General features: G+C 41.9%; 1 protein-coding gene across 4 annotated transcripts in view; it reads right to left on the bottom strand.

Annotated features, from left to right (window-relative positions):
• The window catches only part of SKAP1 (src kinase associated phosphoprotein 1), a 311,067-nt gene extending 291,332 nt beyond the window's left edge, over positions 1-19,735 (bottom strand). For all 4 annotated transcript variants that reach the window (XM_058446039.1, XM_058446040.1, XM_032163348.2 and 1 more), the window contains exon 1: positions 19,537-19,735. In XM_058446039.1, coding sequence (XP_058302022.1) covers positions 19,537-19,582 — 46 coding nt within the window. In that variant the 5' untranslated portion in view covers positions 19,583-19,735. The remainder of the gene's footprint in view (positions 1-19,536) is intronic.
• Between the last annotated feature and the right edge of the window lie 5,060 nt (positions 19,736-24,795).

The following is a 24,795-nucleotide window of genomic DNA, read 5'->3' as shown; positions in this document are numbered from 1 at the left end:
AGTATGCATGATTCCATACTTATATCAATAAATGGTTGAATAAATAAGTGAGGCCGGGCACGGTGGCTTGCGCCTGTAATCCCAGTACTTTGGGAAGCTGAGACGGGCAGATCACTTGAGGTCAGGAGTTCGAGATCAGTCTGGCCAACATGGCGAAACCCCATCTCTACTAAAAATACAAAAATTTGCTGGGTGTGCTGGTGCCTACCTGTAATCCCAGATGCTCGAGAGGCTGAGGCAGGAGAATTGCTTGAACCCGGAGGCAGAGGTTGCAGTGAGCTGACATCACGCCACTGCACGCCAGCCTGGGTAACAGAGCCAGACTCCATCTCAAATAAATAAATAAATAAATAAATAAATAAATAGGAGACAAGAGATGAATCTCCAGTGCAGAAGAATTTCAAATAATTTATGTACTACTCCACTCTAAAGTGGGGGAGCATAACTCCCACTCCTTAAGTATGGGGTGCACATAGCAACCTTCTTCCAAAGAGTATGGAAAGGATGAATAAGAAGTCACCTTACAATAGAGAAACCTGAAAAACATCATATCAGCCAGGTGATCAAAGTCAACATTAACAGTCATAATCATGCTGACAGCATGTACACTTGACATGATGGGACGAAAATGGCACTTTTCCTCTGTGATCTTCCTCCTCAAAACCCATAACCCTAGTCTAGTTATGAGAAAAAGAACAGACAAATTTTAATACAGGGGCATTCTACAATATACCTCACCAGCACTCCTCAAAACTGTCAAGGTCATCAAAAACAAGAAAGGTCTGGGAAACTGTTACAGCAAGAGGAGCCCAAGGAGCCTAAATTAAATGAAGTATCCTGGATGGGATCCTGGAACAGAAAAAGAACATTAGGCAAAAGCTAAAGGAAACTGAATGAAATGTGGATTTTAGTTAAGAATGTATCTGTTCTGGTTCATTAAGTGTAACGGAAGTACAATGCTAATGGGAAATGCTAACAATAAAGGAAACTGGAGGGGAAAGGAGGAATAGGGGAACTCTGTACTATCTGCTTAATTTTTCTATAAATCTGAAACTTCTAAAAATATAAAGCCTATTAATTTAAAAAGTGGCATATGGTATAATCTTAATGTTTTGCAAATAGAAAAAGATAGGGTTCAATTCATTCATTAACCTGATCTTTACTGAGTCCTTCCTTTGTGCCAGTCAGGCACTGTGATAAATACCAGAACATTAACAATGGCCATCTCTGGGTAGTGAACTGCCGCCAATTTCCTCATCTTCTTTATATTCTCTATATTTCTAAATGTTCTAAAAATATGTGTTTTGGAATCAGAAAAAATAAGTAAAATAAAAGTCGTTATGCAAGCATGAAGTAATACTACTCACAAATTGGATAGACTTTAATTTTTGGTTCTCATCTTCATTTCACTCAGTAGTAGTGAGCTCAGCTCAAGCAGTTGTGAAAAAGGAAGGGAAGCCCCCTTGTCAGAGATCAAGTGGGTAATAAAGAAGATCCTACAGGAGGTGAAGTGTTAAAGTATATACCTTATTCCTGTAGATGATTAATACTATACATATATATAATTTTGAACATCAACTCTCCTTACTAAATTCATTTTCCTCCAGCTTTCTTGAGTAATAACTGACAAATATCCTTACTAAATTATAAGTAAAATAGCCTACGTAATTATAGTTGTGCATACTAAAATTGTTACAAAATAATTAACATAATTATCCCCCAATGATGTCACTAAGGACAAGTTGTTTTTATTATGATTTTACTTTTCAAGTTTACTCCATATTAATTTTTGAAAGACTTGTTTTCAAAACACTTTAGGAGGTCACATGTTAATTTAAGTATTTGTTTCTTCACCTGCACTACTCAGGGGAATAAAAGGTCACAAAGATAACTTCTTCCATCTGTCTCATCCAGCTTTTTAAAAAAATCTGCTCTAAAAATACACCCACAAACTTACTAGATGAATAAGCTTATAACCAAAAAAAAACATAAAGAAGTCAAAAGCAAGGCCTACATGAGAGATCATATCTCTAGTATTATATATGCTTTTCAATTCATTTTATGAAGCCAATACAACCCTGATACCAAAACTTGATGAAGACCTAGGAAAGGAAACTTCAGACCAGTATATAAAACATTTGCTCTTCAGGGCCAGGAGTAGTGGCTCACACCTGTAATCCCAGCACCAAACTGAGGTGGGTGGATCACCTGACGTCGGGAGTTTCAGACCAGCCTGACCAACATGGAGAAACCCCGTCTCCACTAAAAATACAAAAGTAGCCGGGCATGGTGGTGCATGCCTGTAATCCCAGCTACTCGAAAGGCTAAGGCAGGAGAACTGCTTGAACCTGGGAGATGGAGGTTGCAGTGAGCCGAGATCACACCACTGCACTCCAGCCTAGGCAACAAGAGCAAAACTCCATCTCAAAAATAAATAAATAAATATATATATTTGCTCTTCAATGTACAAGATTATGCCATTCACAGTGATTACAACCCATAACCCAAGGAGGCCTAGGCAACCCTGCTCAGAACACACTACTCACCACTGAACAGGGAAGAGATTTTAAAAGATCTCTCAATATATTACCTCCTTTATTTAACCAAGGTCACTATTCTATCTGGTGGGTTTTCCATAAAGTGATCAACCTTTTACAAACAAGAGCTCTTCTAATATAAACATCATGTGCAATCACATCTGAATACCTTGGGCTTCCTGTAAGTGTAACACCCAGTGTGAAAAGCACCACTAACTGCACAAGAACATCCCCCAGATGATTCTGACATCGCAGCATTCACTCTATGTAGGACCTGATGCTGCAGAGTCTTCCCACAGTTACCTTCAACTAGGGAGTGAACGACACCGCATGGTGTAAATGTCCTCAGACCAAAGAGAAAAGGCAAAGTCAAAAACAACCATAAACAATGCCACATTGTCTAAAAGCATTTATTCTTCAAGAAATATTTATTGAATGCTTATCACAGGCTAAGCACAAAAAGTAAACGAAATAGATCTAATCTCTGCCCTAACTAAGAGTTTACAGTCTAGCAAAGAATACAGACTTAAATAGACAATTAGAATAAATTGTGACAACAAAGGAAGTGATGGGTGTACAGGCCCATAGTAGAGGCACCTAGTCTAGAGGGGAAAGTAAATCACGGAAGGCCTCTCAGAGAACTCATCTTTCACCTGAAACCCCCAAAATTAGCAGGCCAAGAACGTGTACTGGGGAAAAGGTGGGAAGTTGGTGAGATGAGGAAAAGAATGGCCCAGGCATGGGAGCATCATGTGCAGAGGTCCAGAGGTGAGAGATCACAGTTTAGTTGGAGAGACAAAAAATTTCAAATTGGAGGGCAGAACACAGAGGTCAGGAGGAGGGTGGTGAAAGACTAATATGGAGGGCAAGCTTGTAGCAATATACAGTATTTTGTACTAAAAGTAATACAAAATCATTTGAAGTCGCATATTTAAAAGGTAAACACAGCTCTGACAACAATGCATCTTTCTGTTATAATTCATAGCTGCCCTAAAACGAAAATTCTCTCAGCTTCCAGGTAGCTTATAGATATCTATGCCAGCAAGTCAGGGTAGGAAAAGCAAATAGGAAAAGATGACTGAAGGACAAGGGAAGAGCGGGTATTTACAACACTAGAGGCATGATATGATTATCACACCCCAGCGAAAAACTGCTGTAGAATTTGAAGGCCAGTTGAAAAGATTCTGACTTGGCAGGATGCACCCAAGAGCACTAGGTTTTGTAGACTGGTGAAAGTTTCTTACATTCTCCCAAATTCTCTCATCTTGTACATTCACAAAGCTGCTCTTTTGTTTATTTAGAGGAGGATGACAACTTATGGGTCATATTTTTCAAACTACTAATAGATTAAGGTTGCCTCCTGTTTTCTAAGTAATGCTCCTAGTACACTAAAAGCAAAAAATATTTGTCTGTGTTCCCTAACAGTTGCAAGGGTTTTTGTTGATATATGTTTCTAAAACTCAGAAGTTCACTTCAATCAACCTTTTATTTGGAGACAGGATGAATGGCCAAATGCTGTTGAAAACAACTCCACCGACCAAATACCAATCAAAGTGTACCTAGAGGGGAAATTTCGTAAAAGTGTTTGAACTACTAAAGCAGAACTCACATTTCCAAAAAGAAAAATGGCATAAATTTCCGCCTATTCTAGCGTTACACTCAAGAAAATATTTGAGGTTTTTGTTTATGGGGAAAAGGGTTAGCACCACCCTTTGGCAAAAAAATAAATAAATAAATAAATAAATAAAAGTCTCAAGTACTGGCAAATACTCTTTACATGTGAATGCTTGTCCTCACTGGGCATAATTACAGAAATATCCATTCTCCCCCCTTTTTTTTTTTTTTTTTTTTTGAGACGGAGTCTCGCTCTGTCGCCCAGGCTGGAGTGCAGTGGCGCTATCTCGGCTCACTGCAAGCTCCGCCTCCCGGGTTCACGCCATTCTCCTGCCTCAGCCTCTCCGAGTAGCTGGGACTACAGGCGCCCGCCACCACGCCCGGCTAATTTTTTTGTATTTTTAGTAGAGACGGGGTTTCACCGTGGTCTCGATCTCCTGACCTCGTGATCCGCCCACCTCAGCCTCCCAAAGTGCTGGGATTACAAGCGTGAGCCACCGCGCCCGGCCCCATTCTCTCCCTTTGTTGGTGATTTTATTCTCGTTTTACTTCATCAGCCCCCTGCATACTTCTGCCATCATCCCTTGTCCCATCCCCTAACCCCTCTCCTCTTTTCATAGCCCTCTAAGCCTGTTGGTTGGCAGTCATACTCTCAACAGAAAGAGTTGGAGGTGGGAGTGCAGGAGAGGGAAAGAAGGGAGAGACACAAGAAGAAATTCTGTTCTCCCTTCCGTTTCGGTCCTTCCACTGGTTCTCACCTCCTCCCTACGTGGGGCCCCATTCCTGCCCTCATTCTGTCCCCTTAGGTGGTCTCTTCCCTAATCCTCAGAACCCCAACCTGGCTCCCATCAGCTCCTCACTCCTGCCCAGCCCTGCTCATTGGAGTCATTCCCCAGTCACAAGTACCAGCATCAGAGCTTGGAGTTGGAGAGGAGGGGGATAAAGAGTGCACTCCCCCAACTAACAAAGAGGAAGCAAGTAGAAGGGGGAGATATTCAGCAGAGAAGGAGTTTTCAGAAGCCCAAGTTGGAAGGTGGGCCCCCATCAAAATATTGTCTATAGTCCTCTTCTCTAGGTATAATACTTGAAAAGTAGTTTTTAAAAAATAGGTTGGCCTGCGAATCAGCCTAAAAACATGGTCCTTTTTCCCATGAAAACATTGCTTCTATAAGAAAATATCTAAGTGAACATTGGAAAATAATCTATATATTGACTTTTAAAAAATTGTAGGAGCAGGATGCTATTTCAGCCTCATCTTCTCTTAAATTTTCAATGATACCTGTGTTTTTTTTCTAGTTATAAGGAAAATGTTTCCTTTATCTTGCAGACACTTCACTCTGAATACTCTAAAGCAGTTAAAACCTAAAAGACCAGACATCACCCCTCCCGGTTGGAGATGGAACCCTGGGTAGAAAAGGGTAGAGGGATAAAAAAGGTTTGTTGGATTTGTGGAGGAGAAGAGGAAAGGAGAACAAGAGAAGGAGGGACTCCCAGGGGCCCATCCCAGGGCTCTCCTTGTACTGGTGGTGGTTGGCAGGGAGTAAAAATTTGTGCCATCCCAGGACTTCCATGAGTGAACTACTAACAGTAAGACAATCTTTCCAAAAATAATGGGCTATGCCTAACCACCTTGTCATGTCTAGCCAACCATGCCTGCCACGCCAAAACAATCTCCATCTTGGAAACAGTAGAAAACCATATTTCATTCTAGGGTATCTGAGTATTCTATACATTTAATTAAATGTCACAAGTATCTCTTTAAGTTACATATTGCCATTTCTGGAAGAAAGCAACCTAGTTGGTAATCCCGCTTGTATAAAGTCTCATTGACAGCTTCTGGTAGAAACAAAAATAATAATTCCCAATTCCCTGTCACAGGTACACTGAAGTTATCAGACCATTAGGATTTCTACAGTCACTCTTAAATATATCACTAAAATCAAACCTCTAAGACTTTAGTGTTTAATTTTCCTGTCCTATTAATTGAAACCTTCATGGAAACCTTGCGTATTTTCACATCAATTACATAAAAGTACCACAGTGGGGAAAAATGACTTTCAGTTTGTCTAGAACATGTTTTAAACTTACCTAAAACTTTTGATCTGAAAAATGTCATCATTAAAGCATATACTTTTTACCTTTTGCCAAGAAGGAAAATGTGTTGGCAGGCTAAAATCATACCTCATACCTACCAGCTTTGTTTTGGTTTGCAGGAAGTTGTCAGCATTACAATAGAAAAGTCGTCGGCATGTTCTGGTTGTGGCTAGGTTCGACCTGCTAACTGTGTTTGCCCTATGACCTAAGAAATGTGTAGTGTTTATATTTTTAATTTTCCTTCTACCTCCTGTAGAGGAAAAATGAAAATATCTATATACTCACAACACAGAGAAAACAAAAACCAGAAACTAAAACAATGAGAGTACTTTAGATCAAGTTTTAACTAGCAGCCAGCCTAGAAATCCAGGATTAACACTTTTGCAATCTTTATTTGAGAGACTAAGAATATATTCTATAGAAACATCTGCATACGGCCAGGCGCAGTGGCTCACGCCTGTAATCCCAGGGATTACAAACTGAGGCAGGAGGATTACCTGAGTTCAGGAGTTCAAGACCAGCCTGGGCAACATGATGAAACCCTGTCTCTACTAAAAATACAAAAATTAGCTGGGCGTGGTGGCACATGCCTGTAATCCCAGCTACTCGGGAGGTCGAGGCATGAGAATCACTTGAACCCAGGAGGCAGAGGTTACAGTGAGCTGAGATTGTGCCATTCCACTACAGGCTGGGTGACAGAGCGAGACTTTGTCTCAAAAAAAAAAAAAAGAAATGTCTGCATATGTACACTAAGATGCACAGATAGAGATGTTTTCTACAGCAGTGTGGATATATAAAATATTTGGAAACCTTAAACATCCATCAATAGGACAACTGCTAAATAAATTGTTAAATACTGTGTAGCAGTTTAAATATATATACATATAGATAGATGGATAGGTTGATTTGCATGAAAAAGTCTCCAACACTGTTATGGTAAAAAAAAAAAAAAAAAGACAATAAAAACAAACCAGGGTGGGTGCAGTGGCTCACACCTGTAATCCCAGCATTTTGGGAGAGAAAGGATTGCTTGAGCTCAGGAGTTTAAGACCAGCCTGGGCAATACAGCAAGACTCTCATCTCTACTAAAAATAAAAATAATTAGCTGGGCATGGTGGCATGTGCCTGTGGTCCCAACTATTCAGGAGGCTGAGGTGGGAGAATCACTTGAGCCTGGAAGATTAAGGCTGCAGTGAGCCATAATCGTGCCACTGCACTCCAGCCTGGACAACAGAGTGAGACCTTGTCTCTAAAAAACCCCAAAAAACAAACAACCACCCCGCCAAATATTCTATATACTTCTATGTTGTGCAAATATTCTATAATAAAAATATATCTATCAGTTATTTTCATAATTTGAAAAAATACATGGACCATGACATCAACCAGAATGTCTAAAAATAAAAAGATTGCAATACCAAGTGTTGGTAAGGATATGGAGCAACAGGGACTCCCATATACTGCTTGTGGGAGTGGAAAATGGGTATAATCACTTGAGAAAAGTATTTGGAGTTTAACATAAAACTACCCTATGACCTAGTAATTCCACTCCTAGATATATTTATCCAAGATAAATGAGTGCTTATGTTCACAAAACAAGTTATACAAGAATGCTCATAGCAGCTGTATTCATGATAGCCAAAAACTGAAAACAACTCATTGTCTATCAGCATAAGAATGGATAAACAAATTGTGGAATATTCACACAATGGAATACTATTTAGCAAAAAGGAACAAACCAATACACACAATAACATGGATACATTTCAAAAATATTATGTGGACAACAGATACAAAAAAGTACATACTGATTGCATTATGATAGAAGTCAGAACAGTGATTAGCTCTGGGAGGGAATACTGACTGGGAAGGAAACTTTCTAGGGGGATGGAAGATGGTGTGGGTGTATATTGATAAGGTATCTTGATCTGGGGAGTGGTCACATAGGTGTATATATATGTTTAAGTCAACCAGTTTTAACACTTAATATAAATGGTATATAAGTCATACCTAAAGTACTTGGAAGAAAGGGAGGGAGGAAGAGAGGAAGAAGAGACAGGGAGGGAGAGAGAGAGAAAGAAACATTAGGCTGTTGCAAAAGTAATTGCAGATTTTGCCATTTAAAAGTAATGGCAAAAACCTCAATTTTTGCACCAACCTAATAGATGGATGAATGGATAAAAGGGCTCATACAAAAAGTTATGAGAAAGAAAAGAATTTGGGGGGCTTTTTTTTCCAAAACAGTGTCTTGCTCTGCCACCCAGGCTGGAGTGCAGTGGTGCTATCTTGGCTCACTGCAACCTCCAACTCCCAGGTTCAAGCAATTATCATGCCTCAGCCTCTAGAGTAGCTGGGATTACAGGCATGCGCCACCACACCCAGCTAATTTTTGTTTTTAGTAGAGACGAGGTTTCACCATGTTGGCCAGGCTGGTATCGAACTCCTGACCTCAGGTGATCCACCCGCCTCAGCCTCCCAAAGTGCTGGGATTGCAGGCGTGAGCCACCATGCCCAGCCAGAAAAGTTATTTTTAAAGGAGTGTAGTTTAAGAAGGTTTATTAAAATGCAGTGAATAGATGTTTTCTGTAGCTACCTATACACCCCAGCATACTTCTCATGCTAGATTTATAATACAGTACCTTAATTAATTCCAGCTACTACAATATTGGTTTAACTAAGTACAAATATGTGCCATTGGATATATTTTAGTAAAGCATCTATTATTTGAATAAAAATTTTATTTTCCCATAACATACTCATATTAGAATGTCTACAATGTTAGGAGGAGACCCTAAATGAGAATTCAAATAATTCCCAAATGATTTTATTACAGCCAGCAGCCTTGAGGAAGACTTGCTATCTGGATGGTAAGACCACTCTATTCCTGAGCTCAGATCTGTCCTATCTTCCATGTAAATGCTGGATAGTAAAATTAAGTAGTGGAACTCAAAGACTCCAAACCTGAAAATCCATCTGTTATAATCACCTAACCTATAATGCAGCACTGACAAACTGGAAAGCAAGCAATGAACTCGGAAACACAGGGGAAATAAATATGAATAAATGTAGCAGAAATTATAGGATTTCTGTAGGGTGTAATGGCTTATAACATGAAAAAATTAGATCTATGACAGGTCAATATGTTAAGATTCTCAGATGGTGGTAAAACTTGATACTTATTTTTCCTATATTTAAAATGATTAAAAACTGTTTAAGTATTATACTTATGAAATTAGGTAAAAATATTATCTTAATAACTGGTACTACAGTTCCTCTTAGGGAAAGAACTGTCATTGTTTGGGAAAATAACTTGTTTTGCTGTGTGTGGCTATTGGTGGGAACCTAAACAACTATACAGGTAGTTAAACTGCCTTTTCATGTGGAAGGGAAAAAAATATATGTATTTTTTTACTTCAGATAGGATAAAGAAAGAAAGTGACAATGAGAAGGCATAAGGCTGGGAACTAAATCAAGTGAAAGAATAGAGGATATACCCTGATAACTGGGGTGGCAGAAGGGTATTTAGGAATAGGAATGCCTAATGCTCAAATCATTTGCATGACTGCAATATAAACCCCTCCTCCCCATCCTGGCACTCCCTGATTCTCCAGTGATGTTTTCTATACTCATAGGGACTTCATGTGAATAGGCTTTTGTGGATATTGAGAAGTAAAATATGTCTAGGCCAGGGCTTCTCAACCTCAGCACTATTGACAATTCGGGCTGGATGATTCTTTACTGTGGAGGGACTGTCCTGTGTATTGTAGGAAGTTTAGCAGTATCCTTAGCTTCTACCCACTAGATGCCAGGAGCACCCTCCTGAGCTGTGACAACCAAAATGTCTCCAAATGTTGCCAAAAGCCCCCAGGGTCAAAATCACCCCTGTTGGCAACCACTGGTTTGGGCCTACACAACCCAGGAGAGACAGCATGCATAGCAGCAGGGGAGCCTGGAGGGAAAGCTGACCTCAACAATGCATGCTCTTTGAGAATCACCCTGATCCTGAGGAGAGCTGTGAACTTCTGTGGGGAGCAGCTCTTACCTAGAGTTCAAAAGACCTAGGCAGTCCATCTAACATTAGACGATAATCAGAATGAAGTTCAAATATCTCTACCACGTTTTTTTAAATTTTAGCAAACAAAAGGGAGAAGGAGAATAGACCTTTTTTAAACTGGGAATTAATGCAAAATACTAGTTTTACACACACAAAATAGTGTTCTTTTTTTTTTTTTTTAAGACAAATTTTGCTCTGTCGCCCAGGCTGGAGTGCAGTGGCATGAGGCAGGAGGCTCACTGCAACCTCTGCCTCCCAGGTTCAAGTGATTCTCCCGCCTCAGCCTCCTGAGTAGCTGGGATTACAGGCGCCTGCCACCATACCTTCTGGATAATTTTTTGTATTTTTAGTAGAGATGGGGTTTCACCATCTTGGCCAGGCTGGTCTCAAACTCCTAACCTCAGGTGATCTACCCACCTCGGCCTCCCAAAGTGCTGGGATTACAGGTGTAAGCCACCATGCCCAGCCACAAAACAGGGTGTTCTGTAACAAGGCAAGGAACACATATCTTTCCTGATATGCTCAGTCATACACAAACAGACTAGGTAAAGCTTCAAGTGCCATCTCATAGAATCCTTTTGTGACAAAACAAAATTTCAACTGAAACATCAGGGTAGAAAAATTATATGCCTGGGAATCTATAAGAATATAGAAAATTCAGGCTGGGCACGGTGGCTCACGCTTGTAATCCCAGCACTTTGGGAGGCCGAGGCGGGCGGATCACGAGGTCAGGAGATCAAGACCACGGTGAAACCCCGACTCTACTAAAAAATACAAAAAATTAGCCGGGCGTGGTGGCGGGCGCCTGTAGTCCCAGCTACTCGGAGAGGCTGTAGCAGGAGAATGGCGTGAACCCGGAAGGCGCAGCTTGCAGTGAGCCGAGACTGCGCCACTGCACTCCAGCCTGGGCGACAGAGCGAGACTCCGTCTCAAAAAAAAAAAAAAAAAAAAAAAGAATATAGAAAATTCAGAGAACTGCAGGCTAGGTGACAACAAAAGCAATGAAGCTAATTTTCTCTCTCCTTCCTCCATAAAGTTTCTCATCAAAATGATCACTAGACTCTGAAAGAAAGAAATGGAGATTTTGAAAGAATCCCTAAAAGTCGGGCTGGGCGCAGTGGCTCACACCTGTAATCCCAGCACTTTGGGAGGCTGAGGAGGGCAGATCACGAGGCCAAGAGCTCGAGACCATCCTGGCCAACAAGGTGAAACCCCATCTCTACTGAAAATACAAAAATTAGCTGGGCTTGGTGGTGCGCACCTGTAGTCCCAGCTACTTTGGAGGGTGAGGCAGGAGAATCGCTTGAACCCAGGAGGCAGAGGTTGCAGTAAGCCAAGATTGCACCACTGCACTCCAGCCTGGTGACAGAGTGAGACTCCATCTCAAAAAAACAAAACAAAACAAAACAAAAAAAAACAAAAAGCCTCCCGTAATGGAGAAAAAGGATAAAAACAGGGATGGGCCACCAATATAAGCAAAAGACCATGACTGGGAGTTTCCCTGTGGAAAGGCAGCTGCCAAAACAAACAAACAAACAAAAGAGGTCAGTTGGATAACTCAAGTGAAAAAAAATTTAATTTTATTTATCTGACATTTATATGGTGTTTAGTACATACCAGATACTGTTCTAAATTCTTTTCAAATATTCATTCCTTTATTCTTCATATAAATTCTGTAAGATAGGTACCACTATTATCTCAATACTACAGATAGGTACCATTATTATCTCAATATTACAGATCAAGAAACAGAGGCCTATGGTCTATTTAGTGAGTAAACTGTAGTTAAGAAAGTGGAAGAGTTAGAATTTGAATCTAGGCAAATTGCACACAGAGAAAATATATAGGACCTATGAGAAAACGTTAATGTTCAAAAAGAAAAGACCACCTGAAGAACTAAAGAAATGCCTCCTTCTGAAGCAGATTTATCATTAAAGAACAGAAATGTTTAGAAAATTTCTAATTCTCGGCAACATCCAAAAAGTCATTAAATGTACAAATCAACACTTTATAGATGTAATGAAAATGAGACAATGAATGATGAGGAAAGAATACATGGCAACTTTTTAAAAAATAAATAAATGTTGAATTTAAAACCATAATGAAAGCAATGACAGATGAGACAGTAAAAAAGATGAAACAGAGAGAGCATATCAGGAGTCCAATATATGTATGCTATAAACCCAAGTATGACAGAATAAAACAGATAGAGCAGAAGCATAATAGAATAAAACTTTCTCAAATCAAAGGGAGACCTGAGTCCATAGATCAAGAGGGTTCACTACATACCAGGCAAAATTATTAAAAGGCCTTCCTGGCATGCTATTGAACAACAACAAAAAAAAGTATTAAAAAGTCTAAGTAAGACCTTGATACTAACTAATGACATTTTTGAGAGCAAAGAAAAATATTCTATACGCCCCCAGCTGAGAGGAGTGGATTATAAATGAAATATACCAGGCTGGCATCACACTTCTCCTTCACAAAACTGAAGGCCAAAAGATAATGGCACAACTTTTAGAGGCTTAGTTGGGGGGAGGTTGAAGGAAGGGGAAAAGTGTGACCCCAGAACTTCATGCCCACAGCTAAGTTTCTATGAAATAAGGGAGACACATTCTCAGACATACAGAGGCTTAGTAAGCCTATTATCAAAGAACCCTTCCTGAGAAATTCACTCAGCATTATATTCTAGATCATCAACTACCAGGACTTTACACACTGTCCAGTACAGTAGCCACTGTGGCTACTAAGCAGCTTAAATGTCGCTAGCACAACTGAGGAACCAACTTTTTTTTTGTATTTAATTTTAGTTAATAATTTAAATTGAAATAGCCACATGTGGCTAGTGGCTGTTATGGTCAACAGCACAGTCTTAATATCTAAGAGATAAAATAGAGTTCAAGGATGAAAAATTCATGGTACCAAAAGTAAGAAATGAACAAGTTAAGCAGGGAAAACATTCTTGTTTGTTTTTTGAGACAGGATCTCACTACATTACCCAGGCTGGAGTGCAGTGGTGCAATCACATCTCACTGCAGCCTCAACCTTCTGGGCTCAAGTGATCCTCCCACCTTGGCCTCTCAAAGGGTTGGGATTATAGGCATGAGCCACCATGCCTGGTCCGATTTTTATTTTAAGACATTAGGGTAAAACTATTTGTGGAATGAAAATAGGATATATAACTTGAAGGAAAAAAAACCCACTTAATGATTGTCTTATTCCATTTGGTCTGCTATAACAAAATACTACAAACTAGGTAGCTTATAAACAACAGAAATTTATTTCTCAAGTGGGAAACTGGAAAGTCCAGATCAACGGCAGATTCAGTCTCTGCTGAGGGCCTGCTTTTTGGTTCATAGATAGCACCTTTTAACTGTGTCCTCACATGGTGGAAGGAGTAAGGCAGTTTTCTGGGACCTCTTTATTTTTTTTAATTTTTTTTGAGATGGAGTCTCGCTCTGTCGCCCAGGCTGGAGTGCAGTGGCACGATCTCGGCTCACTGCAAGCTCCGCCTCCCGGGTTCACGCCATTCTCCTGCCTCAGCCTCCCGAGTAGCTGGGACTACAGGCGCCTGTCACCACGCCCGGCTAATTTTTTGTATTTTTAGTAGAGACGGGGTTTCACCGTGTTAGCCAGGATGGTCGGGATCTCCTGACCTCATCATCCGCCCACCTCAGCCTCCCAAAGTGCTGGGATTACAGGTGTGAGCCACCGCGCCCGGCCGTCTGGGACCTCTTTTATAAGGGCATTAATCACCTCCCATCACATTTGTAATTAGATTTCAACATAAAAATTTTGGCGAGTCACAAACATCCAGAGCATAGCCGTGATCTAAGAAAACCCTCAGGAAAGGCCAGGCACGGTGGCTCATGCCTGTAATCCCAGTACTTTGGGAGGCCGAGGCAGGCGGATCACGAGGTCAAGAGATCAAGACCATCCTGGCCAACATGTTGAAACCCCGTCTCTACTAAAAATACAAAATTAGCTGGGTGTGGTGGCGTGCGCCTGTAGTCCCAGCTACTCGGAAGGCTGAGGCAGGAGAATCACTTGAACCTGGGATGCGGAGGTTGCAGTGAGCCGAGATCGCTCCACTGTACTCCAACCTGGAGACAGAGTGAGACTCCGTCTCAAAAAAAAAAAAAAAAAAAAAAAAAGAAAATGAAAACCCTCAGGAAGGTCAGGCAGGGTAACTCACACCTGTAATCCCAGCACTTTGGGAGGCTGAGGCAGGCAGATCATGAGGTCAGGAGTTCGAGACCAGCCTGGCCAACAGAGTGAAACCCTGTCTCTACTAAAAATATAAAAATTAGCCTGTCATGGTGGCGTGCGCCTGTAGTCCCAGCTAGTCAGGAGGCTGAGGCAGGAGAATCGCTCGAACCCGGGAGGCGGGGGTTGTGGTGAGCCAAGATTGCGCCACTGCACTCCAGCCTGGGCAACAGAGCGAGACTCTATCTCAAAAAGAAAAGAAAACCCTCAGGAGACGATAACAAGTGAAAAATTATAAGTAGAAAAATCAATAGACAAACCTGTGCACAAATATGTCCCAACTTTTAAAGTATATCCATATAATGAATACTGAGAAAAATACATGGAAATTTAACAATTATTGATTCTGAGTAACTGTATCCTATTATGTGTTTTCTAAATTTTCTATAATTAGCATTATTACTTTTATAATCAGAAAATTTTAACACAAAAAAGAAATAGAACTATAGTCATATCTCACTTTTCAGAATTCAACTGAGCAGTAGCATCACTGATCTGGAAGACAATCCAGTTTCAAAAATTAAGCAAAAAAGATTCTGAGCAGCCAAAATACATCTCACAAAGCCCACACTTAAAGCTGTGGGTACTTTGTTCACCAAGAAAGCCCTTTGTAACTTCTTTTACATATATCTCAATTCCAACTAACTTGGTTATCTGATGTACCAGAAGCACTGGGAATGTAGACACACAGACAAGGGTGCAAAGTGATAGACCTTGGCCCAACAGCAAGAAAAAAATAATGAAAATAAAAATATAAAGCAGCCACAGACACTTACAAAGCAGTTCAGGGGCAACTATGGCCAAACATCCTAAACAATACATTACCATAAAGTATGATAATAGATATTCACCATAACAACTTTGAGTTAAAGAGTGCTCTAAAGAGGTTCATTTGAAGATAGCCGTAGACTGGTTGGCTAAAGAAGAAAAGTTCCTAATGCATTTTAGGAAAAACCTGATCACAAATATTTATAATAAAAAGATAAGAGTGCTTAAAGAGAATCTCCTGAGCTATCCAGAGCAACTCATTTCTGCAAGTTTCCCATAGTTAGAATTTTACTATACTGAAACGGATTTTATGATTGGCTGCATTGACTAATACAGATCTGGAGAACAATCCGGAAGGAAATGATTAATGACTGCTTCTTTACAAGGAAGTTTAAAAATAAATAACTATAGGCATATCAGAATCAGCATTAACCTAGCAATTGCTACTACATGCAGCCAGGTTGTTGATGTTATTTTGGCTTAAATCCATATTCTGGGCAGGATTTAGTACCATGTAGACAGTTGAGACCTATCAGCTACCAGGGTAATGTCAGTAGGCCCCATTCCATCACACAGGACAAACTACAAACCAAAGAAATATCTATTCCACCTCCTTCATACTCGTCCCTTTTGCTTCTGACTTCAAAAGCAGGGCTAGAAAGACCAGGAAGAAGAGACTGATTATGTTTATATCCGTGGAGCAGATTATGCAACTGCCAGCACTTCATTGTTTTTGTTTTCAGTGTGGTTATCACAAAACAGAAACAAAAAGATAACTTCTACATCTGAAGCCCCATTATTTGAAAACAGACTGAATATTTCCTCCTCTTTCAATAAAGCAGAAAGCACCCTCCATTTTACTTATCTATGAGGTATTTATTTGTTGATGGGGACTAGTTACTATTTCTATATGAGAGCTTGACAGAGTCTATCTAAAGAAGCTATTTCCTGAGTTACTCTAGAAGCCTCACACTGTTTTGATATTTGCCAAGAATCCAAGATAGCACTTTTTTTTTTTAATTTCTCCACCTTCCATACCCCTCAGGGCTAAAAAGAGAAAAACATGACCACAAGCATAGTTAATGGTCCATTAGCACTCTGACCGCTCTGAGTTTCTATTTGTCTTTTGTTCCTTTTTCTTTTAAATATCCTTACTATTTATTTTTTCCTGTTTACAAAAGTAATACATGGTCATTATCACAATTCAAACAACACAAAGATGTATGAAATAAAAATTAATAACCTCCCCTCCTCCAAACTCTCACTCTTCTCCCAAGGAAGCCAATGTTAACAGTCTGGTATATATTCTTTTTTACTTCTTCCTAGGCTTACACAAATATTTATAACATATGTGGCTTTTCTGGTTTTGTCTTTTGGTTTTCAAGCAAAAATGGGATAGTACATGTACTATCATGCATTTTGCCTTTTAGTCTTAAAAATATGCCATGGACACTTTCCAAGCCTATATACAGATCCACAGAATACTTTTTTAGTGGCTGTGAAGTATTCCGTAAGACAAATGTCCCATAATTCATTCAACCATCACCCTGAGTCTCCCAGCTTATTAACATTTAGGATAGATCTTTGTGCATATACTACTTCATGACCTTTAACTTCAGTGACAGATTTTTAGAAGTGAGGTTTCTAGGTCAAATGAAACATTTCCAAATGTTTCAAATTTTATATTTAAACAAAATTAATTTTAGGCCTTGAGAATTTGTATTCTCTTCTTCATTATGCAAAATTTTGTTATCTACCATTCACAATGCTTTACATATTTTATTCTTAAAAGCACACACATTATGTCAAAAAATGCCCCTGTCATTTATGCTTGTGTAGTTATAAATAAATAAATGCTTAAGTTATGGCTGTGATGTTCAGTGTTAAATCACTGTGCAAATGCTTATGCCTTGGTTTATGAAAGTAGTAATTCATTGTGGAAACCCCACCCCCACAGCCATGTGGCAGCACTAGAGTTGCAGCCGTCACATCCTGTGACTCCCTCCCACAGAGTGACTATATAGAGATCAGGACCTCTATTTTTTCTAATTGTCAACAGTTAACCTTAAAAAGTGTGTGGTGGGGAGACAAATAGCAACAAACAACAAATTGATGGCCATTTTGGGTTTCTAATATCGACAGATTATTTGTAACACAATGAATAATCCTCCTGGTCTACACCAGAGACTGTGTTCCATAAGAAATAAAACTTGTAACCAATATGTTGCTATTATTATTACAGGAACCTTTCAAAAACATATTCTTCAAACATTTTTCAATAGAATCACTGGATGAATCACACTTTACATTTTTTTCTCTACTTCAGATTCAAGTTCTAATTGCAAACTTAAAAAAAAAAACCCTAAAGAAAAAACACAACCAACGAAGCTCCTTATAATTTGGTTTCAGACTCTTCCATATATTTTAAAGACCTGAACACCAACAGAGATTGTTAAGACACAGCAAGCTTGATACAGAAGTATGTGACATGCAATTAATCTCCATTCATACCCTGCTCTACTTGTCAGCAAACAAAGGTTCTGCTTTAGAAGGAGATCTGAAGACTTCAATTAAAAACAGTCAGCTAACAAGAAAATAATCTAAGCTAAAGGAAGGTGGCAGGTGCAGAAATGAGTTGTTTACCAAAGTGTCAGTTTTGAACAGTAAAGAACTGCACATCAAAAATGCTGAAGGAATGGATTTCATTGCAAGCCTCTGAAAATAAAATGGAATTTTCTACCAAGCCTAGACACAAAACCGAAGTATAGTTTAATAAGCTTATAAAATAGGTTTGTTCTCATCAAACGACAGATACTAATAAAAAGAATCACTTTATATCTTTCCATTGAAGGGCAGAGTTAAACTTTTTGCCACAGTTCCTTCTCTCCTAGAAACCAAAGATAATTACAGACTTCCTTCACAAGCCTAATATTGAACCAACAACAGAGGGAAAGGCTGGATTGTTTCTTCTTAGACCCCCAGATGATGCTCTTTTACCCTGCAAATAGTTTTCTACCCCCAAAATTTAGATTTATTCTGATCATAAGTAAAATGGATTTTGGAAACCTCACCTCAAAAGAAATATCTAGTTGACAGCTTTTACATAGAAGCAATCCAGAATGGAAATAGTGCTACAAACAGAGACCAAAAGGACTTGCCAAATATTTGATTAGGAAGCATTTATACCCAGATAACAAGGTAATGGAGATATAAAACCAATTAAATTGAGAGAAACTGAAAAAAAAATACTGCTTGCCAAAAATATGACCTGCCCAAAGCAGGCCATCTGTTAAATATGTGTCAAATATGTCAACTTAGATGCCAAAAGGCTTAATTCTGAATAGTTTCCTCCTGGGACCCTTATGCAACTGCAGGTTCCAGGCCTCTGTCCTCCCTGGAAGGTTACTTATAGGAAAGCAAGTAAAAGTGACTTTCACCATGAAACCCAGCAAATGAAACTGCCCGTTAGCAACGTCTCTTTACGACGTCTCTTTGGAGTGTCGGCAGTGTGCGTTGAGTGTTGATGGGGATGGCCGGAACTCTTTAAACCACCACTTAGACACTGTAGTTGGAAGGTGAACACACCACAATGGGGGCACTTCTAGAAAAGGAGGAAATCCCATACTGAGAATGAGCCTGCCTTGGGGTGGGTGAGACCCCTAGACGTCTGCAGGGTGATAAAGGGAGGGCTGGGGTTTTCGCACTGACAAAAACTCACGTCAACCACCTGGCCTTGGCCCATGGGGATCCCATGAGCCCCTCGCAGCCCCCTGGAGAGCCTCGGAGACCTCTAAGCAGAAAGGTTTGGGGTCTTCTGTGAGAGGTGAGGAAGTCGTGGCTGGGGAAGGAGGGGGACGGGAAACCCTACAGATTTGCGCAGTCCTTTGGAGAAAGGGACAGGTCGAAGACCAGGCAAGGTGGCATGGGGGACCAAGAACCTGGCCTGAGGACTTTAGAAGCCGGGGAGGAGAAGTGGAGGCGTGGAGGTGCCTCAAGGAAAAAGATGTGGGACTCCAGGGAGTGAAAGGGGCCCTGAGGTGAGAGGATGGAAAGCTGGCTCTAGGGAGTCGAGGGCTCTAAAAGCCTTAAGGTTCTAGAAGGAGGTGAGTGACGAAGCTGAAAAGAAAGCGCGGCCGTGGGAGGCCTGGTGTCCCGTTTCTGCCTTCGGCTCAGCACTGGAGGGGGCCTGCGCCAGGGCGTTACCTTCCAGGAGCCAACGGATCTCCTCAGGGAGGGCGGCGGCCTGCATTTGGCTGGGCGGGAGAGAGGCGGGACGGGGCGCGGGCCCTGGTCGGGAGGCGGACGGGCTGGAAGGCGACCCGGCTACACCGCGAGGCACCTGTACCTCAGCCGCGGTCGCCGCTCGCCCAGCCCGGCCGCGGGGCGGGGCCGTGGGTCCCCAGGCGCGTCAGGAAGAGGCGCGGGCGGCGGGCGGCGGGCGGGAACCGGGACGCGGCGCGGGGCGTGGGTGCACTTGGCGCTCACGCCGGGGCCCCAGGGTAGAAGGATTGGGTGTGCCGGAAGCACTGCACCATGGGAGGCCAAAGGTGCGCCCCTCCAGCACCCACCAAAACAAAAGACTTCACAAGGCTCAAAGGACCCACGGCTTTGGAGACTCCATCCTAAGCACCGAACAGCTGACCTCACGGTGGCAGATTTGAAAGACCACGGGGTGACTGAAGTAGGGTGCGGGGAGGCAGAATCCAAGGAAGAGATGAATCCCCGTCAAGCATAGCGCCCCTCAATTGCCGGTCCAGTTCACATCTCCATCCCCAGAAAAGAGGGCAAAACTTCGCTCTTAGGGAAGCCATAATGTTGAAAGGAAATGATTAATTCCCAATAAGCAATATAAGGGCACCAACATTTGGGAGAATCGCGGCAGCATGGCAGCAAGGGACACAGGAAACCAAACTGTGCCATTCTCCCTCAGGCTGGAAAGGCCCTGAGGAAAGGAAGGGGTAACTCAGGGAGAAAGCTGAGAGAGAGGAGAACAGAGCCCTTTCCCTCCAAGAGCTGCGGAAGGGAGGAAAGTGAAGGACAAAATCACAGGGTCTCATTCAAGGGACAGTTGGTGTCAGTGTCCTGGTTGTGACATGGTACTGTAATAGTGCCAGATGTTACCCTTGGGGGAAACTGGGTAAAGGTAGACAGAGTTCCTCTACTATTTTTTAAACTCTCTGTGAATCTGTAATTCTCAAAATAAAGAAGTTTTTTAAGTACAATAGGTCAACTGCCATGAAAAAAGTATAAAGTGCTATGGTTGATAAAAGAAGGGAGTTGAACACAAGAAAAGGAGGGAAGAGGCCAGGCATTGTGGCTCACACCTGTAATCACAGCACTTTGGGAGGCTGAGGCAGGAGGATCACTTGAGCCCAGGAGTCTGGGGTTACAGCCAAGTATGATCACTGCAGTGTACTCCAGCCTGGGCAACAGAGCCAGACCCTGTCTCTTAAAAAAGAAAAAAAAAAAAGAAGTGCCAGTGTGCATGTGAGCGTTTAAAGGTGCATGTGGTGTTTGAGATGGGCTCTGAAAAACACAACCGACTTTGAAAGGACAGGAGGACTTTCCAGGTGGAAAGACTAGAGTAAAGAAAGATGGAAAGAGACCTCACCAGCTTGAGGAATAGTTAGTAGCCCTCTTTTACTGGACGTTGTAGAAAGACTATGGTTGTCAAGATAAACTGCAGCTCTACTGTGAAGGGACTTGAAAGTCAGAATAGGAATGTTGAACTTAATTGAGTGGGCACTGGGGAGCCATTGACAATTTTTGAGATTGGGAGTGACTTAACCAGAGCTCCAGTGTAGTATGTGGCCTCACACATCTCCACCTCTGTCGTTTTCCTTCTTTGTAAAAAATGGCGTTTCTATTCTCAGACTCAACCTACAGAATATGTAGAAAAGATTAGGAGTGGTAAGAAAAGACAAAAGGGGAAGTGGGTAAAATGGATTTTATAACAGCCATAAGGGGAATAATGATGGACTCAACCTAGCAGACGAGGCAAGAGCAGTAAGAAGAAATCATCGAGAAGGATGAGTGTTAGAAGTGCCTGCCTCCTTGTACTGTTTCCCATCCAGAGATACAGCGTCAAAGATGAGGGTGTGATCCTTTAAGGAGTACAGTGCATCCTGCCATCTGAAAAGGAGTGGTGCATTGGTTTCAGTGTCACATGACCCACCTACAAGCTGCAGTAAATTGGGGTGAGGGGACAGAGGCTGGCATGAGTCTCTCTGGGGTATCTGGCTCCTGCTCATCCTCCTTCCTGCCCTGAGAAAGTATAGCAATGGGTGGCTGGGCGCGGTGGCTCACGCCTGTAATCCCAGCACTTTGGGAGGCCGAGGCAGGCAGATCATGAGGTCAGGAGTTTGAGGCCAGCCTGACCAATATAGTGAAACCCCGTCTGTACTAAAAATACAAAAATTACCTGGGCATGGTGTTGCGCGCCTGTAATCCCAGCTACTCAGGAGGCTGAGGCAGGAGAATCATGTGAACCCGGGGTGCGGAGGTTGCACTGAGCCGAGATCAGACCATTGCACTCTAGCCTGGGTGACAGGGCAAGACTCTGTCTCAAAAAAAAAAAAAAAGAAAAAAGAAAAGAAAAGAAGAAAAAAAGAAAGTATAGCAATGGGCAGACTACCTCTTTCAGGCTTGGAATCAAGTACCAGGTACCCCCATGGCATTTTTACCAACTTCACCACTTCACCTATAAAATTGTAGCTGCTCTAGAATCATTTTGAAGTACTTATGAGGCATACTAAAAAGCAAGGAAAGATACATGGGAACTGTCTGTGCTATCATCTCAATTTTTTTTTTGGTAAATCTAAACTGTTATTAAAAAAAAATACAGCAAGGGAAACAAAGTCTCCCCATATGTCAACCTAAACTTTGCCTTGCTTTCCTTCTTGGCAATAGAAGAAAATTTGATAACCTCTCCCTCTTCTTCAAGGATATGGTGTCACATACTAATATAGGCTACCAGCTAATGAATTGTTTGATAAAGAGCAGTAAACCCAGGTAATTGCACTTCTTTGCAGGCTTCACTGCCTGTCATAGCTTACTTACACCAAGGAAAACAGTAAAAACTCACAGTATATGTATTCTACATGCATCCTTCCTTACAAGAATCTCTGGGTTTTAGAGAGACAGGGGTAGAGGGAGGTGCAGAATCAGGTAGTATGTAGTGAGTGACTGGCAGATTCCAATATGGTATTGTCATGTTGCATCAAGGTTCCTCATTGCAGACAGAAATCTGCCTCCACACATGAACACAGCCCTTCTTTAATCATCTGAGGACCCTGTTTCAGCAGTCAGCCTCACTCCTAATGACATTCTGTTAAATGGACAAATTCCTTTGAAGCCTTGTCCTTCTTTGAAATCCAATTTCGCAGGAAGCCAAATCTGATTGGGGGTAGCCATGGAAACCACACGGAGGAGTCTTAGAGGAGGTGAAGAGAGGCAAGGCAAAACATGATAGTCACGAGTCCTTTACTGTTCTGTCAGAAATATCAAAGCGATCTGGAGAGGTTGGCAGTAGCCGAGCCCCTGCCTGGGTCCTGTTCTGTGTGGCTGTTTACTATGTGGCTGTCATGGAAGAAAGCAGCCAGCTGTCTCTGCACACAGGCAGGAGGACGGAACAGAATACACAAATCTCAGGTCTGTCTGCCTTCCTTTTCTTCCCCTCCCCCCAGACCCAATTCCAGCAAGATCTTAGCATCCTCTTCTTAGCTGCCTGCCCCTTAAAGACAAACAACAAAAGAATGACAAGGTTAAAATACAAGGCTCTCACAGATAAGAGGTCCTTTGGAGCAGAGGCCATGAAATTAATCTGGAATTCCTTGTAATTAGATAAGATAAGGGGATCTAAAGAGATGTAGAACAGCCAGGAATGGAGTCCAGCAGCACAACATGCAGAAAACACACCGCCTTGTCCACCGGGACCCTTCACGCACTGTCGGCAGACAGAAGACACAGAAAATAGGGCCCGTATTGGCCTCTGAGCTGCTTGGGAATGCTGTCTACATGTTCTCATGCCAGGTGGGCACTCACTAAATAGGCATCTATGGGATGTCCAGAGGGCCCAATCAGGAAGAAACAAAAGCATCTGGCACCCAGAATGGCATGGAGCGGGAACAACTGCAAGCAAAGCAGGAGCTGGCTGGCACCGCTCTACCCTGGCTGAAATGGGTCTGGAGAGGAAACTGCAGAGGGCAGGCTCTGAGGCTTTATTCCGAGCTGGTTATTGATCCCTGAATGCTGGGTCATGACATGTGGCGGAGCTGACGTCTGCCCTATGGATGTGCAGCCACTACCTCTCAGCCTCTCGGTCCCAACCCCATCAACCGGGTTTATTGACTCTTTTATTGATATTGCTGGGGCCTAATGAGGACAAGAGCTGCACACTTCATTAAGGGATGTGGAAGGAGAGATGATGCATCCTGTCGGTGCCAAGAACCAGGCTCACTGTATGTTTTGCAAGGCTCCAGAAACCAAGCATCATGCCACCTTGGAGGCAGAGGAGATGGACATAAGATGCTAACTTGGGCACGTTACTTCAGTGGCCTAAAAATGAAGTTTCCACGGCTTGCCAGAAGCCTTGTTCTTACCAATTAACTAACTCTTCAACTTAGGAGGGTCCTGTTATACACACACTCACACAAATACACTTCCAGTGGTCTCCCCTTCCAGCTCACACTCCTAGATTCTCTACCCTAATACATACAACAAAATAAGCATCTTCTTATATCATATCAGGAAACAATTCCATAAGCAAGTTCTCAATGAGGCACAGGCTTGGAACAGGATGAGGGACTATATAAAAACTCAAAAGAATCTTCAAAGGGAGCAAATTCAAGATAAGGAACAGACCCAGCACTATGTCCAGGGTCCCCCAGCTTACCAGGAGCTGTGCATTAGAATCTGGTACAAAGCTCTTGTAGAACTGAAAAATACCTAAAATAGATAGTTACAGCCTAGGGATCACTGAGCCACTCTGCGAAGTCATCACTGTTGGCCCTCCTCCGTCTAAATAGTAATGTTTCATTCCCAGTGCTTTGGGAGGTCGAGGCAGGGGGATCACTTGAGGCAGCGAGTTGGCGACCAGCCTGGGCAACATAGTGAGACTCCTGTCTCTACAAAAAATACAAAAATTTCAAAAATTAGCTGGGCATGGTGGCATGAGCCTGTAGTCCCAGCTACTCTTGAGGCTTAGGCAGGAGGATTGTTTGAGCCCAGGAATTCGAGGTTGCCGTGCCACTGCACTCCAGCCTAGGCAACAAAGCTGAGACCCTGTCTCAAATAAATAAATAAGTAGTAACATTTCTTTCTTTCTTCTTTATCTTATCTATCACTCCTCTTATTATTTTTTCTCTATTGTCCCCAATCCTTTTTTTTTAAATCTTCTTTACCTATCCTTTAGACCACATTAGATATCCCCCTTGGGCACTGCTGAGCCCAGCAGAGGACCTG

This window comes from Hylobates moloch, unplaced genomic scaffold, assembly GCF_009828535.3.
Source record: "Hylobates moloch isolate HMO894 unplaced genomic scaffold, HMol_V3 SCAFFOLD_10, whole genome shotgun sequence".
NCBI lineage: Eukaryota > Metazoa > Chordata > Mammalia > Primates > Hylobatidae > Hylobates > Hylobates moloch.
Note: the sequence above shows the minus strand (reverse complement) of the source record. Positions and strands in the feature narration are given on the sequence as shown.